Consider the following 18,391-nt stretch of genomic DNA (forward strand, 5'->3'; position numbering starts at 1 on the left):
CCATCGCCACGAAGGGAGACAAAGGCGGCCGCGCGTGGTGCTGGCCACCCACGCCCTCGTGTGCCGTGCCGCCTTTTTGCAGTCGCTGCTCGCGAACGGCTCTTTCCCCGACGTTCCGTCAGAAGCTATATGGGAGATGTGTGCGCGTGTCCGTGTGCGCGTGTCCGTGTGCGCGTGTCCGTGTGCGCGTGTCCGTGTGCGCGTGTCCGTGTGCGCGTGTCCGTGTGCGCGTGTCCGTGTGCGCGTGTCCGTGTGCGCGTGTCCGTGTGCGCGTGTCCGTGTGCGCGTGTCCGTGTGCGCGTGTCCGTGTGCGCGTGTCCGTGTGCGCGTGTCCGTGTGCGCGTGTCCGTGTGCGCGTGTCCGTGTGTGCATGTGCCAAGCGCAGTGCGCGCACTCACTGCTGTCATCCGAGTCGCCGCTGTCATCGTCTCGATCCACGTCTCGCTCCGTCTCGACGGGCGCGGCCACCGCCACCACCACCGCCACGGCCGCCCTCTCTCGCTCCCCCCTCTCGCGCTCCGCTCTCTCCGCCTGAATCTGCTGGAGTCGCTCTCGTTCCCGCATCGCCGCCGCCGCCGCCGCCGCCGCCGCGTCTCCTCCGTCCGCGGCTCCCCCCGCGGCTCCCCCCGCCGCGACTGCCCCCGGAGCCCCCGAGCGGTTCATGGCTGCGGGGAAGGAGCAGGGCACGCGGGGGAAGTAGTCAGAGATCTGCTTGATGGGGCGGATGGGCTCCGGGCAGACGTCGATGGCCATGTGGTCCCAGATGCGGAGCTCCATCCTTGGGGCTCCGGCGCCGGCAGTGGTGGCGGCGGCGGCGGTGCTGGTTATCGTGTCGGGTGGAGGGTGGGTGGTGGTGGTGGTGGTGATGGTGGCGGTGGTGGTGATGGTGGCGGTGGTGCTGCTGGTGATAGTGCCGGGTGGAGGGTGGGTGGGTGGTGATGGTGTAGGGCGCGTGGATGGGTGGATGGTGGTGGTGGTGATGGTGGTGGTGGTGATGGTGGTGGTGGTGATGGTGGTGGCAGTTCAGCTGATGGTGGATGCGTGGTCGCCACGGTGGTGGTACTTGGTGATGGTGGCAGTGCAAGCAGGCAGACTCGGTTCTCTCCTGTTGCGGCTGTAGAAGTAGCAGCAGTAACAGCAATGACAGGAGCAGCAGCAGTCGTAAGAGCTGCTGCAGTTAAAGTCGCAGCAGCGTTAGGTATCAGAAGTAGCAGCAGCTGCAGCAACAGCTGGTGCCGACACTGATTGATACCGACGCTGGTGACGATGATTGATGCTGCTCCTGGCAGAGAGGATGATGATTATAATTAGCGATGCTGAAAAAATGTGGTAATAATTTATGATACCGCTGTTAATAATGATGATGATGATGACGACGACGATTCTGCTCCTCTAACGGGATAGGATGATGATGATGCAGCTGATGATGATGATGAATTTGCTGCTGCTGATGATGATGAACGGTGATGATGATGATGATGATGCTGTCGATGATGTTGAGTGATGTTGCTGCTCATAGGGAGTATATGACAATGCAGCTGTTGCTGGGATATCGGCAGCTGATGCTGCTTATGCTGCTTCTGATGATGAAAATGATTTCAATTCCGATGACGCTGCTCATTCATACCACCGCCAATGACAAACATATTTGATAATGCTCCTGTGATACGGCGTATGCTTATGATGCTCGTGATGCTGATGACGACGAACGGTGATGATGATGATGATGTCAAGGATGCTGATTTTTGCCGCTGCGAATGACGGATTTGTTTGAAGGGTGTTGCTCTGGCCACCGATTATGACGATGCTGATAATACTGATGATGATGATGCTGCTGATGCTGATAATAATGATACTGCTGCTGATGATGATGTTGCTGATTGACTTCTCCGCTATTGACGTAAACATGAGATAACGCTGTGGTTGTCATGGACGACGATACCGCGTGTAGCTAATGATAATGTTGCTGCTGCTGATGATGATGATGATAATGCTGCTGCTGATGATGATAATGCTGCTGCTGCTGATGATGATCGTTCCCCGGTCTCTCGGCTGAGTTTGCGAGCTCCTGTCCCCGCGCCTGTTGATGGACGAGCCGATGAGTCGGGATGAGCCGCGGAGTCGAGATGAGCCGTGACCCCCCGGACCGCTCCGCTGTGCTGTAGTGTCCCCGCGAAGAGAAACGAAACCCCGGCTCGAGCGCTCCCCCCACCCACCCCCTTTGTCTCCGCTATCGCCTCGTATTCATCTCTCTCTCGCCTCGCTCGCTCTCTCTCTCTCTCGCTGCCTCCCTCCCTCCCTCTCTCTCGCTCTCTCTCTCTCGCGTCGCTCTCTCACTCTCTCGCCCTCTCTCTCTCTCGCTCGCAAGAGAGAGAGAACGAGCGAGAGAGAGTGTGTGTGTGTGTTTATTTATTTAGCGATTTTTTTTTTAGCCATTCGCACGTGAGAGCGAGAGACGGAGTAAAAGAGATTGCGCTTTTGTCTTTGTCTTTGTTGTCTGTGTGTCTGTGTGTGTGCGTCAGACTGTGTCTGTGTAGTGTGTGTCTCAGACTGTGTGTGTGCGTCAGACTGTGTCTGTGTGTGTGTGTGTGTCAGTCTGTGTCTGTGTGAGTCTCAGACTGTGTGTGTGAGACACAGACTGTGTCTGTGTGTGTGAGTCTCAGACTGTGTGTGTGCGTCAGACTGTGTCTGTGTGTGTGTGTGTCAGTCTGTGTCTGTGTGAGTCTCAGACTCTGTGTGTGAGTCTCAGACTGTGTGTGTGAGACACAGACTGTGTCTGTGTGTGTGAGTCTCAGACTGTGTGTGTGTGTCAGACTGTGTCTGTGTGGTGTGTGTCTCAGACTGTGTGTGTGTCTCAACTGCCCCGGGCAGGACGCTACTGGGCAGTTGGAGGCAGTCGCCCTCCAACAACAACGGAGGGCGGAGGAGCGACGCTCACAACAACGAGCGGAGCGCCGGGTGGCTAAAGCACAGCAAGTTGGTACAGTAGGGGGCACAGGTGGTGCATCAGCCAGTCATCTCGGTCATCTCGGTCAGTCGACCCGTGGCACCTGGGTCTGCCCCGTGACCTCCTGCCAGCGGGCGTTCGACACTTCACGTGGCCTCAAGGTGCACATGGCCTGGCACAAGCGTCGTGGTGACGTCACCGCCACTTAGTGGCGAATGGCGGTTGTTGTTGTTGTGTGTCTCAGACTGTGTCTGTGTGTGTGTGTGTGTCTCAGAATGTGTCTGTGTGTGTGTATCTCAGACTGTGTCTGTGTGTGTGTGTCTCAGACTGTGTGTGTGTGTGTCTCAGACTGTGTGTGTGTGTGTCTCAGACTGTGTGTGTGTGTCTCAGACTGTGTCTGTGTGTGTCTCAGACTGTGTCTGTGTGTGTCTCAGACTATGTATGTGTGTGTCTCAAACTGTGTCTGTGTGTGTCTCAGACTGTGTGTGTGTCTCAGACTGTGTGTGTGTGTGTCTCAGACTGTGTGTGTGTGTGTCTCAGACTGTGTGTGTGTGTCTCAGACTGTGTCTGTGTGTGTGTGTCTCAGACTGTGTGTGTGTGTGTGTCTCAGACTGTGTGTGTGTGTGTGTCTCAGACTGTGTGTGTGTGTGTCTCAGACTGTGTGTGTGTCTCAGACTGTGTGTGTGTGTCTTAGACTGTGTGTGTGTCTCAGACTGTGTGTGTGTGTGTGTGTCTCAGACTGTGTGTGTGTGTGTCTCAGACTGTGTGTGTGTGTGTCTCAGACTGTGTGTGTGTGTGTCTCAGACTGTGTCTGTGTGTGTGGGAAGCGATTTGCGCGCTGCGCTACGAACTCGGCGACCGCGAGTTCAATTCCCGCTCGCAGCCAACACCCAGTGACGATTACCTGAATCGGTCCTGGGCCTCCCCTGGGTCGTCTAAGCCTCAAATGAGTACCTGGTGCGGTGTGTTAAAACATCGCCACTGGGGAGGCAAAGGCGGCCGGGCGTAGTGCTGGCCACCCACTCCCTCGTGTGCCGTGCCGGCCTTCAATGGTACTCGCTAACAGCACTTGCCCCAACAGTCTGTTAAGGCTACACGGGGGATCTTTGTCATAGTTTCGTGTGTGTGTGTGAGCGACTGGGAGCGATCGTGCGAGACAATTCGACTGCGCGCGTGTCTGACGGTGTGAACTCGGACGCCAATGAGAGGACATTGAGAGAGTGTGAGAGTGGTTCCTTGTTTGTTGAGAGCGTGAGTGGTGAGAGAGAGACTGAGAGTGCGCCATTCATCTCGGTCAGGCAACCCAAGGCACATGGATCTGTCCCGAGCGGGCCTTCGATACTTCACGTGGCCTCAAAGTGCACCTAGCCTGGCACGAGCGCCGTGGTGACCTCACCGCCACTGAGTGGCGAACGGCGGTTGTTGTTGTTGTTGCGCGTGAGAGATAGGGAATGGAGCGGTGGCGCAGTGGTTGGCGCACTGCGCTTTGAACCCCACATCGATGGCCGCGAGTTGGACACCGGCCACCGAACGTGAAGAGTGACGTCCGAACCGGTGTCGGGCCCGCGTCTGCAGCAGCAGACGCGGCGTTCAAACAATCGGCGAACGGGGGAGACAAAGGCGGCGCGTTTGCGCTCAAGCGCTCGCGAGAGAAAGCGCGAGAGAGAGAGAGAGAGTGGGAGAGGTCGGAGGCAGCGTGAGCGTCTCTGCGCGTCTCTGTGCGCGTGCGAGCGAGCGGCCGTGCGAGCGAGCGACCGAGAGCGCGTGCGCGAGGGAGTGCCACGCCCTAGGTCGACTCGGCCTTAAATGAGAAACTGGTGCGATGTGGTACACGTCGCCAACTGGGGAGACAAAGGCGGCCGTGGGAGTGGTGTTGGCCACTCACCATCCTCGCGCGCCATGCCAGGTTTTGGCCTCCGTCGGGTTGCAAGTCGCTAACAGAGTTTGGCACAAACAGTTTGTTCAGGCTATTCGGGGCGATCTTTGTCTATTTTACTGTGTGAGCAGGGCCGTCCATGGGGAGGGGGGGGGCGACGTGGGGGGACCCAGGGCAAATCACACTGTATCTGCCATCATCACCCCCCTTCCCCAAAGCGCGGGGCCCGGGGCGGTCGTCCCGATTCGCCGTGCCCTAGCAACGGCTCTGGCTGTGAGGGTCCTCACGTCACGTGCCGTGCGTGGTGTCATCCGCGGTTATGGTGAGCGCCGATTAGACTGACGAGCGCGAACGTGGAGAGCGGAGAGAGACATCGAGATCGAGAAAAGTTGGAGATATGGAAAGCGAAGAGAGGAGGGAGAGAGGAGGAGGAGGGAGAGCGGAAAGTTGGTAGGGAGGGCGACTAGACGAGAGGGAGAGTAGAGAGAGAGGGCCGAAGGCAGAGAGATGAGAGAGCGGAAAGAGAGAGAGCGTGCGGAGGGAGAGAGGGGGGGTGGAGTTGATTGTTTTTCTCTGGACATGTCCACACACGTTCCTTCCTCGCGCTAATGAACAACTAAACAAATAAATAACCCCCCCACCCACCACCGCCGTCGGGGAGACACACGCGTACATAAACAACACACGCACACAGACAAAGGTACCTCTTATCGTCTTCAACAGATTGTTGGGGCAAGTGCTCTTAGCAAGTTTACACACCGCACCAGGTACTCATTTAAGGCCGAATCGACCTTCAACAAAGACAGTTTCAGTTTCTACCACTGTCACTTGGCCCTGCCCACCCTCCCCTCGAACTCTGTCACCCTCCCAGACGAAACTCACTGAGGCAGCTGTTGAAGCTGTCGCTGTATCATCGTGTAGTAGTTATTAGTAGTAGGAGTACTCTGCGTTCAAAACGCGCAGCTGAGACACTGAGAAACAAATAAATAATGCGCTCGCCAGACGCGGTGTGCGGGGTGATGGGTGGGGGGGTGATGGGGGGTGATGGGGGGTGATGGGTGGGGGGGTGATGGGGGGGTGATGGGTGGGGGGGTGATGGGGGGTGATGGGGAGTGGTGGGTGGGGGGTGATGGGGTGATTGATGGGGGGTGATGATGGGTGGGGGGTGATGGGGGTGAGTGATGTCGGGGCCGTAGGCGAGGCGACGGGGTGATGGGGGGTGATGGGGGGTGATGCGGGTTGCATGAACCCTGCCACGCCGCTCGGGTCGTCGGCACCGACCTGCGACCAACTCGCTCCGAGTGCGTCCGCACCTCCTCGAAGCCCAGAAACTCCGCGGGGTGGGAGAGGGGGAGGAGGGGGTCGTGCTGGGATGATGAGCGACTCCCATTCATCACACCGGCAGCTCTAGGCTGCTGTAGCTGCTGCTGTTATAGCTGCTAATGCTGCTGCTGTAGCTGCTGCTGTTGTTGCTGCTGTAGCTGTTGCAGCAGGTGCTGTTATAGTTTCTGCTGCTGTAGTTGCTGCAGCTGCTATTACTGCTGTAGCTGCTGCTGCTGCAAATTGCAGCAGGTGCTGTTATAGCTTCTGCTGCTGTAGTTGCTGCAGCTCCTGCTGTAGTTACTGCAGCTGCTATTACTGCTGTAGCTGCTGCTGCAGCTGCAATTGCAGCAGGTGCTGATATAGCTTCTGCTGCTGTAGCTGCTGCAGCTGCTATTACTGCTGTAGCTGCTGTTGTAGCAGGTGCTGTTATATAGCTTCTGCTGCTGTAGCTGCTGCAGCTCCTGCTGTAGCTGCTGAAGCTGCTTTGACTGATGTAGCTGCTGCTACTGCTACTGCAGCAGGTGCTGTTATAGCTTCTGCTGCTGCAGCTGCTATTACTGCTGTAGCTGCTGCCCGGGCGCGTTATGGGCAGAGCAGTGCAGCAAAATCCACCGTTGCACTTCGCCTTCTATGTTCCCACGTGTGTCCCAAATAGCTCCCTCCCGCCCCGCCTTCACTCATCCCCGCTGACCGGCGCGGTGAAGTATGGTCATTTCAAATTAACCGACGTCCCTCCGGCCCCCGCGCGCGGCGTGGCCCGGCGCTCATCCAGCAGTGGCATGTGAGGAAACCGCGACGGTGACCCGTGCCAGGCGACAGCGCGGAACGCCACTCACCGGCGGAACGCGCTGCCGCCACGGGAGGTGTGTGTGTGTGTGCATGAGCCAATACACCAGCAATAAGAAAAAGAACAACAACAAAAACCGCGGGCAATTGTTCATTTGGTGAAACAACGTGGAAAGACTGGCCGAGTTCCCAACATTCATTAATCTACGTGTTGGGTTTTTTTTTTTGGTAAGGAAGAAACGGAGGGAAAAATCAATTAGGCAATTTTCATGAATTCACAATTGATTTTACTAATTGACTGCACGCTAATGAGAACGGTGGTCGTAACACGTGACCCTAAGAAGTGACCCCCCCCCCATGCCCCGCCCCCCACGAGTCCCCCCCGCACCGCCCCCCCCCCCCCTCAATTGCTGGTGTATATTCGAGGCCCTGAGTCAGTAGTGGAAATTCCACATAACTATGGCAAATAGCGGTCTATCAGTGTAACGACTGTTGTCAATTGCTCACCGCTAAAGGTTACGAATTGTGTGTACCCAGGAGGGATGATTTGCTGAGTGGGCCCCTGATCGAGATTTGAACTTGGGTAATTCCTGTGCTAAGCCAAAGTGGCGGCAGTAATCACCACCACTCCCACCAACATCATTACCATCACCACCCTGCACCACCCTGTACCACCCGCTATCAATCCACCACCATCACCTCCCACCACCCACGCCCAAGCGGGTCCATGTGACAGTAATTACCACCTTGCACAAACAATGTCTGTGTTGTTCACCCTGATAAATGTTCCAAATTTCTCGACACGCAGCGTGGGAAGGGGTGGGGGGGAGCAGTGTTTGAGGCGGTGGATATTATATTATTTTGGCTGATGATGATGATGGCCATCACGAGTGAGATTATGATATTGATGGTTAAGATGAATACAGCAGCATCAATTACAACACCAACTTCACCACCATCACCAACATCATTACCACCATCGCCAAAATCACCATGATGTTGATGATGATTATATGAGACGTGATTGTTGGTGACGGCAATGATTCATAATCACGCGCATCAGATGACGCTGGTTATGATGACCATGAACACCTTTGCGGTGAGCTGGATTCGAACTCGGGTCGCCAGGTTCGTAACGCAACGCGTTAAACCACGGCACGCCCCCGCCCCCCGTATCGCCTTAAGTGATTGTTGGTGCAAATGCTACAAATGCCGGCAGGGCGCGTGATGCAGTGATGTGACCAACAGCAGCTGTCCGGCCGCCTTTGTCTCCCCCAGTTGCTTATATCACACTAAGTACCCTGCGGGCGGGTGGAAGGGCTTACACCAGTATATATCACCCTGTATGTGTGTATGTATGTTGAACTTCTTTCGCACCGTACGTAGCCAACCGTGCTAATATGGGCCCACGGACTTTCTTATCAGCACCCCCCTCCCCTGACCTCCCCCGCCCCTACATACAAACACGATTGCCGTGTATGTTGCGTTATTGATGATGTGTGAGGCTGGAGCATAGCTGCTTCGCTGTGATGTTTATTTGATAAATCACGTGTAGGCAACAGATGAAAGGGGGTTTCAGGCTGCTAGACTATTTAAAATACCGATAATATTGATAACTCTGAGTTATAAGTGGCGCTAAGACGCACATCGGAGAGGAGAGTGGGGAGGGGGGACGGTGGTTCGGGTAACGGACGACGCGATGATGATGGTCATCCAGCAAAGGATAGACTGACACCTGGCTCCGGCATACGAACGTGGAATGTCCACGTTTCTATGGCCGAGCTGAGTGGGGGGTGGGGCGCCCTAAGGCTCGTTTGATCGTAGGGGATGATCAGTTTTGGGCTCTCGTCGGATTCAAGAGTGACGGCGCGAGTTGACGATGTGCAAGCATCCAGCAGGAGGATTATGATGCTGATGATGATGCTGATGATGATGCTGATGATGATGATGCTGATGATGATGCTGATGATGATGCTGATGATGACGCTGATGACGATGATGCTGATGATGCTGATGACGCTGATGATGCTGATGACGATGTCATGGCCTAGTCGCATTCGAGAGAGTGCAGAGGCCCATCGGAATGAATAATTCCATCTGTTACAGTTTCACATTCACTCGATAAACACCGTGTGGCCTGTAAGCACAGACGTTTTGGGGGCAAGCGCTGTGAGCGAGTAACACCTACGGACAGCACCACGCCCGGTCGCCTTTGTCTCCCTGGTGGCGATGTTCATAGTACCAGGTACTCATTTGACGCTGAGTCGACCTAGGGGAGGACCCCCACGACCGGTTCAGATAATCGTGAGCGGGAATCGAACTCGGGTCGCCGGGTTCGTAGGGCAGCGTGGCGCTAACCGCTCCACTACCGCCCTACACACACACACACACAGAGACGCGGGCGCGCGCACAAAGGCAAAGGTCCCCCGGGTAGTCTTCTTGAGTGTTGACCGCAGAGGGAGGGGTGGTGGGTGAGGGAATTGCCCCAGGAGCAGGCCGGGGTGACGCACGAGGCGGGGGGCGATGCTATGGCCGGGTCCACGCACGCACGGCGCGTCAGACTTTGGTTTTACGGCCCACGCTCGGCCTCATCATTTAAAGGCCCAGTCGATCCAGATGAAGTCCCGGGAAGATTCAGATGCAAATTGCTATTGATGTTGGCCGTGCATGAGGGGTGGACAAAGACAAAGATCCCCCGTGTAACCTGTGACGGACTGTGGGGCAAGTGCGGTTTCAAACTTAGCGGGGTGGGTGTGTCAGTGCCAAGCTCGACCGCCTTTGTCTCCCCGGTGGCGATGTTTACACACCGCACCAGGTACTCATTTGAGGCCGAGTCGACCTAGGGGATGCCCAGGACCTGGTTGAGATATTCGTCACTGATGTTGGCCGTGAGCGAGAAATCGAACTCGGGTCGCGGGTTCGTAATGCATTGCGCTAACCACTGCGTCACCGCTCCCCCTCATACACACAGACAAAGACAAAGATCTCCCGTATAGCCTTTTAACAGACTGTTGGGGCAAGTGCTGTTAGCGAGCACCTATGAAGGCTAAAACGGTGGCCAGCGACTCGCCGGGCCGCCTTTGTCTCCAATGTTTTTACATCGCACTGGGTACACATTTGTGGCTGAGTCGACCTAGGGGAGGCCCAGGACCGGTTCAGATTAGCGATCACTGGTGTTGGCCGTGAGCGGGAATCGAACTCGGTTCGCCGGTTTCGTAGCGCACCGCGCTAACCACTACCCTACCGCTCCCCTGCACTCAGTGTGTGTACATACACACAGTGTACACTACACACAAACCAACACACAATCACACAGTCGCAACCACGCACACATACCATCACACGCGCACACACGACCACACATACCAAGACACAATCATACACACACCACCACATAACATAAGATCCCCTGTGTAGCCTTTAACAGACTGTTGGGGCAAATGCTGTTTACACACCGCACCAGGTACTCATTTGAGGCTGAATCGGTGTAGGGGAGGCCTAGGACCGGTTCAGAAAATCGCCACTGGTGTTGGACGTGAGCGGGAATCGACCTCGCGTCGCTAGGTTCGTAGCGCACCGCGCTAACCGCTACACTACCGCACCCCATTCACGCAGCCAAACACACACACACGCAGCCAAACACACACACACAGCCAAACACAGACACAGCCAAACACACATACACAGCCACACACCCACACACAGCCAAACACACAGCCAAACACACAGCCACACACAGACAGCCAAACACACACATACAACCACACACACACATACAACCACACACACACGGCCAAACACACGCACACACAGCCATACAGCCAAACACATACAGCCAAACACATACAGCCAAACACACACAGGCGGTGATCCGAAACGGGCTCATGCGGCTATGATCCAATTCGGGCTTAAATGATACACAGCCAAATAACAAAGCGATACGGGGCGAAGCCTGAGCGAGGAGAGAAAGGGCCAGGGGAGAGGGAGACGTGGAGCTGAGAGAGAGAGAGGAGAGAGTGACGGGGAGAGGGGAGACGAAGGGAGAGCGACACGAGCGAGAGAGAGAGGAAAGAGAGGAATGCACGACGCGAGACAGAAAGCGGTGAGGGTGGGGAGTGTTGGTGGGGGGGGGGGGGGCACGATAGACGAGGGAGAGATAAGGGAGAGATAAGGGAGAGATAAGGGAGATTTTTGCAGAATAAAAGAAGCCAAGCTGGTCCGTGAGGAGGATAGGGTAATTGGTATGTGTGCCACGTGTGCCATCAGGGAGTCGCCCCCCCCTCCTGCTCCCTCCCCCCTTCTCCCTCCTCCACCCTCCCCCCCCCTAATCTCGGCGCGTGACACGGCGCTTAATGCGCACGTGACGCGTGCACGCGCGTGGCGCGCGCGCGGAGTGTGTGTGGGGGGGGGGCTATCAGAGTGGCGGCGCTGGTGTGAGTTGGTGTGGGAGTGGTTGTTGTGAGTGCTGCAAGAGTAGTTTTGGTCGTGGTGGTGGTGGTGACGATGTGTGCCACGTGTACGGCGCGAAAGAAGTTCAACATTGCGATGGGCGCTGTAATGCTGGCTTGCTGCGATGCTGATTTGTGATGAGTGCTATAAAGATGGTGTATGCATGGTGGACTTATTTCGTACCGCACGTAGCCAACCGTGTTAATCAGAGGTGCGCAGAAAGGTGGTTGTGATGGGTGTTGGTGGGTGAGTAGATGATGATGGTGATGGTGGTAGTGGTGATGAGTGTGATGATGTGAAAACCCTGCGCGGGAGAAAAGGGGTGAAGGAGAGATGAGGTGAGTGAGTGAGAGAAATCAGGAGGCGGCTGCCGTGGAGAGCTGAGAGTATTTAATTGGCAGCACTCGAGGATTCGCTTTAATAACGGAGAGGGGGGGGGCGAGGGTGGAGAGGGCTACCCGGGAGTTGAACGCAAAGCGCGCTGAGTGCTCTGACCCCTGAACCGTGGGGTCACCTCCGAGAGCTACAGAGAAGCGGGAGCGTGGATGAGAGAGAGCGAGGGAGGGAGGGAGAGGAAGAGGGAGAGAGAGAGAGCGAGCGAGTATGGGAGAGGAATGCGTGATGAGTGAGCGAGAGAAGGGGGAGGGATGGGGGGTGGGAAGAATCGTGAGAGGAGCGAGCGGGGAGACAGACAGAGATCAGGGAGGGGAGAGAGGTGGGATGGGGGGGGGCGAAAGGGCGAGTGAGCGAGCTCTCTGCAGACAGACGGAGAGAGGAAACGAGAGGAAGGAGGGAGAGTTTTCACTTTACGCTCCATGTGAATCGCTGCCCCCTCCTCCTCTCCCTCCTGCCCCCCTCTCCTGCCCCCACCCTTATGCCCCCCCCCCTGCCCACCCCCCTCCCGGTGAGACGAGGAATCAGGCGCCGCGATGTTAATGGGCGAGGAGCTGCGGGCACGCAGATGCCGATGCTCGCGTGAAATACCTCGGTGGGGGAGAGGCGCCGTGGGGGTTAGCGGGCCACGCAGAGATGGAGAGGATTTAGAGGCTGTTTGGGGCCAGAAGCGTCGTTCGCGGGCGCCTATGAAGGTTGGCGCGGCGCCGCGCGAATAGGGGTGGGGGGCGAGGGGGGGCCCGGGGGGGGACGTGACCAGCACCCCCCCCCCCCCACCCCGGCCGCTTTTATCTCCCCCAGTGCTGAATGTTTACACGCAGCGCCGGGGGTTCTCATTTCGGTCTGAGTCGACTTCGCAGAGTGACGATGCCACTCGCGTTGAGGAATAAAATCGCGCTTCGGTTAGCCGATAGTTGTTGTTTGTTGTTTGTTGTTGTTGTTTGTCGTCGTCGTCGTGTACGACTTGCTCCGCACGCGTCTGCAGAGAATGGAGAGGTGGGGGCAAGCGTTGCCCTGTGTACGGCAGTACAGCAAATAGGACCCGCGACTGTCAGTGGCTTTCTCCTCCCCGGGTTTCGCCTCTAACCACCGCTTGGCTCGCACGATTCATCGCGGCGGGAAAATAATAAACGAATGCGCAGACACCGTGCCCCCCCCGCCCTCCTTCCTCGTCGTCGTCGTCGTTATCATCAGCAGCCATGACCGATCCACTGCTGGATGAAGGAATCCGCCCCCACCCCCTCTCCCAAGCCGTCGCCAAAGTGATCGTTCTCTCGGGGCGTGTCTTTTCTCCTTTGACTGCCATTCCGTTTGTGTGTGTGGGTCTGTGTGTGTCTGTGTGTGTGTGTCTGTGTGTGTGTCTGTGTGTGTCTGTGTGTGTTTTGTTGTTGTCATGGCATCAATGTTGTCGGCGTAAATGAACGAATAAATGTCACTCACATTCGTCCATAACCCCACATATCCCCCCCCCTTACCCCACCTCCCTCCCCCTAATCCCCCCCCACCTCCCCCACCTCCCCTACGCTCCTTGTGGCGTCACAATCTTTCGCATCCGGAGTTTAATCCCAAATCCCTGAGGGGGGGGGGGGGGGAGTGTTGCCCACACCCCCGGGAGTGAACCGGGGGATATTTCTAGACGCCTGTGACTCACGCGCTTGGGGGAGCGCCCGCTGCAGTCAAGAGGCTGGCAGCTAAATAGGGTTGAGAGCCTGGATTGTTAGTGGATTGCGTGATGGATGGATGAGAGAACCTCACCCAACTCCGCACAGCAGACCTGCGTGGTGAGGTAAGGTCGTGTAACCCTCCTCCACCCCCCTCCTTCCCCCACCACGAACCCGCAAGGAGTGAACGGGGAGGTCGTTGTTTTTGCGGTGATTGTACAAAGGAATGTAACGTTTAAACACGTGTAGGTGATGGCGTGCGTGGGGGCAGGGGGGGTGGAGAGAGAGGGAGAGAGAGAGAAGGAAGTAGAGAGAGGAAATGAGAGGGGAGGGTGAAAGGGAGGGAATGAGAAAGGGAATGAGGGAGAGAATGGGGGAGGGAAGGAGGGAGAGAACAAGGGAGCTATCCGCGTGGGGAGGGCCAAATGGCGAAGTGGATAGACACATGTGGAGGTGGGGGAAAGAAGGGAGGGGAACGGAGAGCAGAGCGCGTGCGTGGATTGCGGAGGTGGAAGCAGAGACAGGGGAGAGGAGGGAGAGAGGGAAGGGGGGGTAGAGAGAGGAGGTAGAGAGAGAGGGATGGAAGGGGTAGGAAAGCAGAGCGTGAAATCTATTGTGAAATCTTTCATTGAAAAATGGGTGGGGGGCGGTTACATAAAGCAAAGCATTAAAAACAACGAAATGATCAACGAAGCAAAGTGACGACTACACCGAGCATCTTATTGTTTCCTCTGATGGTAAAAAAATAAAACGAGAGGTGAGGGGAGAGAGGGAATCAGGGGAGCTGGCCTCGAGCGCGAGGAGTCACCCATCATGAGGCGCGCGCCTCCCCCTCTCTCTCGCTTCCTCCCGCGCGCCCAGCGGCGCGGGCTCCGAGCGAGCCGAGGAGTGATTCCGAATCTCGTTAAATAAAAAACCCAAAACACCGCGCTAGCGTGGCCTTAATGGTCTCATTAACGCAGGTCCGAGGCGGCGCCTGGTATGGGAGTGTGGGGGGGGGGGGGTCCTGAACCACGCGGGGGGGGGGGCAGTGAGAGGGGTGGTGGGGGGGGGCAGGCAGTCCACAGCGCTATCGCTTAGGAATTCACCACGCGGCCGTCTCTGACGTGAAAGCAGCCAGCTCTGGGCTCTTTTTTAAAGCGATAGCATCGCGGGCTTTGCATTAACAACACAAATTAATTACGGTCATTAATCCAGACAGCCAAGCCCGAGTCTCGAGTCCCTTCGTCAGCAGGGTCCTGCACGGGCATTGTCTGCCTGGTTGCGTGCGTGGCGGCTGCCTTCAAAGCTCGCATCGGCGACCGTGGAAGCAGCAGCAGCAGGAGCCGCCCCGTGTTCAGCACCAGGGACAGCTCCAGCACTGCACAGCAAATCCCGCGGGCCCCACCTGTCACTCCCGCCCTCCTCGGCTGTCTATACTCCCCCCCAAACCCCTCCCCACCCCCAACCCTCTGCCATGGCTCCCTCTCATTCCCTCCTCCCTCCTTGTCTGCTCCCTCCTCACCCCCTCACGCACAGTAACATCCCCCGATCCGACTACCTCCTCGCGAGCAGATCGAGACGCTTCCCCTGTTCCTCCCGCCCACCAGAGCCTCCCATGACTCACCATCTGCTCCCTTCGAGTTGCCCCCCCCCTGCCCCCCCCCCGCCCCCCCTGCCCCCCCCGCCCCCCCTGCCCCCCCCTCGCCTCCGTTGACCGTGGGGGGGGGGGGGGCGCGTGACCGGGATGAGTCGGGTTTAGACGCAATTAGTGCCGGCGCGTCGTCAGGGCTGATTAGCGCCGTCTGTCAAATTTCTCCTAATTGCCTGATCGATTGTTCCTTTAATTTAACCAGGTGAGAAGCAATCAGGATGCATCCCATTGTGATTCTTTCCAGAAAAGGGGGACACGCCGCAGTGTACACGAGTGCAGGAGGTACAGTGTCCGTATTTTTTTACACAGTATATGTGTGTATCTGTATGAGTAGAAAAACGCGTTTCTCTGCAACGGAAAATATAAAAACGGCTGTCATTTTCAAGCTCATCTCACAAATCCCCCATGTTCTCGGAGAGCTAAAAGTAATCCGCTAATCAGCTAATGGACGAAAGAGTTGTATATGCCTCTATAATTAACATAATATTCTAGCGACAGACTTGCATAAATAAGGAGGAAAAATTAAAAAGTTAGAGCGATTTCGAAGTAACCGTGGTAATTTCTCTCTCCGTTATTCCCACCTTTTCGTGTGTCATTATCTATAATTATCTAAACGAATTGCCTCTGCCGTTTCAAATTAGCACGGTTGGCTCCGTACGGTGCGCGAAAGATGTTCTACAATCCCGTGTAGCCAGTTGCCCAGCTAGTTTCGATGGCGAGGGCTCGCGCACAGCCGCTAACAATCGAGTATTGTTGGGCTGGAGATGAGCCCAATCAGCAGCCAGCCAGAACATTCGAGGCATCGATTAATACTGGTAGGAAGCACCTGGTTCCACCAGCCCACAGGGGATTATTGTGTCCGTCCGTCCGTCGTGCATCCAAAAATGGGAGGGGTCGGGGGTGGGGATGGGCTGGTCACACCGTGGTGCCCTTATACAACTCAACGTTTAACTTACTCACGCCAGCTTGTGCCCGCCCTCACAGTCGGAATACACCACGCCGCCGTTGACCCTGTCCGTTGACCGAGCAACCCAACGTTCCTACCAGCTCCCTCCGCAGGAATGTGTTTATTTGTGAATTGTGACTTATCAATTTATGATATATGGACGGAACTAAGTAACTACTGTTTTCGAGATACGAAATATATATTTTTGGTGACAGCCGAAAGGGATGTGATTAACTTTAGAACCTTAGCAGGTACAACGGTGGATCGTTAACATCGCGGGATCGTGCGAGAGAGAAAGCGACCGTTCGGGGAGGCCTTCATCCAGCAGTGGATTGACCATGGCTGCTGCTGATGATGGCGATGATGATGGCGGTGATGATGATGATTCTCGGTGTGTGGATAAAGGACAGCCCGCTCAGCAAATAGTGACTCCATACACGTTGGGGTTAAACGCTGGAGATCGGATTATGATTCCCATCTCGGCCAGGCAACTCGATATTTAACTGCGGGGTTTCCCTCGCTTTATGCGGAAGTAGGAGATGCATTCCAAAAAGGGGGCTTAATAAAGCAAAATCGTTTAGCGTGGACTGTACAGTTACCCACCCCACAGTGCACCGCATGAGACAGCTCCCTACCCAGCAGCACACACAGTACACACCACACACACACTTCACAAGGTTGGCCCACGTCCGCCCGAGGGGAAACCGGTGTTGTTAACAAGGTGGTTGGGTTGGCGTAGCGGCCTTTAGTGGCTGCAGGGGACACGTGACCCCATTGCATGCGACAGGCGTGCGATTGAATGACTATCGTGATGGCGTTCGAGTCGTATCGTGTCGTCACGGGGGAGCGGTAACACATCGCACGCTTAACCGTAACTTTACAATATTTTTTAAAGAATAATAATTACCGAGGCTTCTTCACACGCGTGTCGATTCGCTTCGTTGCTTTGTTGAAGGAGATATTCGCATGTGCTGTGAAGAATGGTCATTGCCCGAAACGTCGCCAGTCCTAATTTGCTGCTATACATTCCCACGCGATGAGCCACTTCGTTTGGCTATCATTTGTGGCCAGATCGCTGCATAAAAATAAGCTAATAGCTCATTGGTATTTACCTAGTAAGAGTTTTAAAATATACATAATTTCGTTTAATTGGTATATTTTTAAGTGATTTGTTTACTTTCCTATACGTTGCGCTCCTATCGCTTTTTTGTATCGTTTGTTGTTCTTACGTTCTGACCCGTGCCCCCTGCTGCAAATCTGTGAAAAAAGAGCTTTATAGCTCATCAGATTCCTCTTCCAATTTTTTTTTTTATAATTTGTATATTTTAAAACAAACATTTACACCCCCCTCCCCCTTAGAGCCGCCGTGTTTTTTACGTCTGCGTTGAGTTTTGTTGTTTTAAGTGGCCGGGCTGTAGGGGTTCGAGTGGTGATGGGGAAATTCTTTATTGAGGTTTCTAGGAGAGACGTGGGGCGGCTGGTGCGCGGAGGAGGAGGGGGAGGGTTGGAGTAACACACGTTGTGCGCATGCGCGGGGGATCAGCTGTTATGTAACTGGGGGTGCAGGGGGGGGCGTTTGACTCCCCCGCCTCTCCACCCCCGCACCGTGGCTTTATTTTGCTCCCATGTTTGGATGCGGGGTCGGTGATTGTTTTTGCTCGTAAGATTCCTCCTTTCGCGGTAATTGGCGAAACTCCCCCCCCCCCACCCCGTTATACACGGAGATGCGAGCGCGTGTGGGAGATGCGAGCGCGTGTGGGAGATGCGAGCGCGTGTGGGAGATGCGAGCGCGTGTGGGAGATGCGAGCGCGTGTGGGAGATGCGAGCGCGTGTGGGAGATGCGAGCGCGTGTGGGAGATGCGAGCGCGTGTGGGAGATGCGAGCGCGTGTGGGAGATGCGAGCGCGTGTGGGAGATGCGAGCGCGTGTGGGAGATGCGAGCGCGTGTGGGAGATGCGAGCGCGTGTGGGAGATGCGAGCGCGTGTGGGAGATGCGAGCGCGTGTGGGAGATGCGAGCGCGTGTGGGAGATGCGAGCGCGTGTGGGAGATGCGAGCGCGTGTGGGAGATGCGAGCGCGTGTGGGAGATGCGAGCGCGTGTGGGAGATGCGAGCGCGTGTGGGAGATGCGAGCGCGTGTGGGAGATGCGAGCGCGTGTGGGAGATGCGAGCGCGTGTGGGAGATGCGAGCGAGTGTGGGAGATGCGAGCGCGTGTGGGAGATGTCACCGCGTGTGGGAGATGCGAGCGCGTGTGGGAGATGCGAGCGCGTGTGGGAGATGCGAGCGCATTAGGTGCCCGTAAGCGGGCACCTAATGAAGGCCGGCACGGCGCACCCATTCTGAAGGGGGCGATGTGGCCAACGCTACGCCCGTCTGCCC

General features: G+C 56.2%; 1 protein-coding gene across 2 annotated transcripts in view; it reads right to left on the reverse strand.

Annotated features, from left to right (window-relative positions):
* The window catches only part of LOC144933019 (rabphilin-3A-like), a 102,564-nt gene that overhangs the window by 21,674 nt on the left and 62,499 nt on the right, over positions 1-18,391 (reverse strand). For both annotated transcript variants that reach the window (XM_078857450.1, XM_078857451.1), the window contains one exon: positions 399-665. In XM_078857450.1, coding sequence (XP_078713576.1) covers positions 399-665 — 267 coding nt within the window. The remainder of the gene's footprint in view (positions 1-398; positions 666-18,391) is intronic.

The sequence above is a fragment of the Lampetra fluviatilis genome, chromosome 6 (assembly GCF_964198595.1).
Source record: "Lampetra fluviatilis chromosome 6, kcLamFluv1.1, whole genome shotgun sequence".
Lineage (NCBI taxonomy): Eukaryota > Metazoa > Chordata > Hyperoartia > Petromyzontiformes > Petromyzontidae > Lampetra > Lampetra fluviatilis.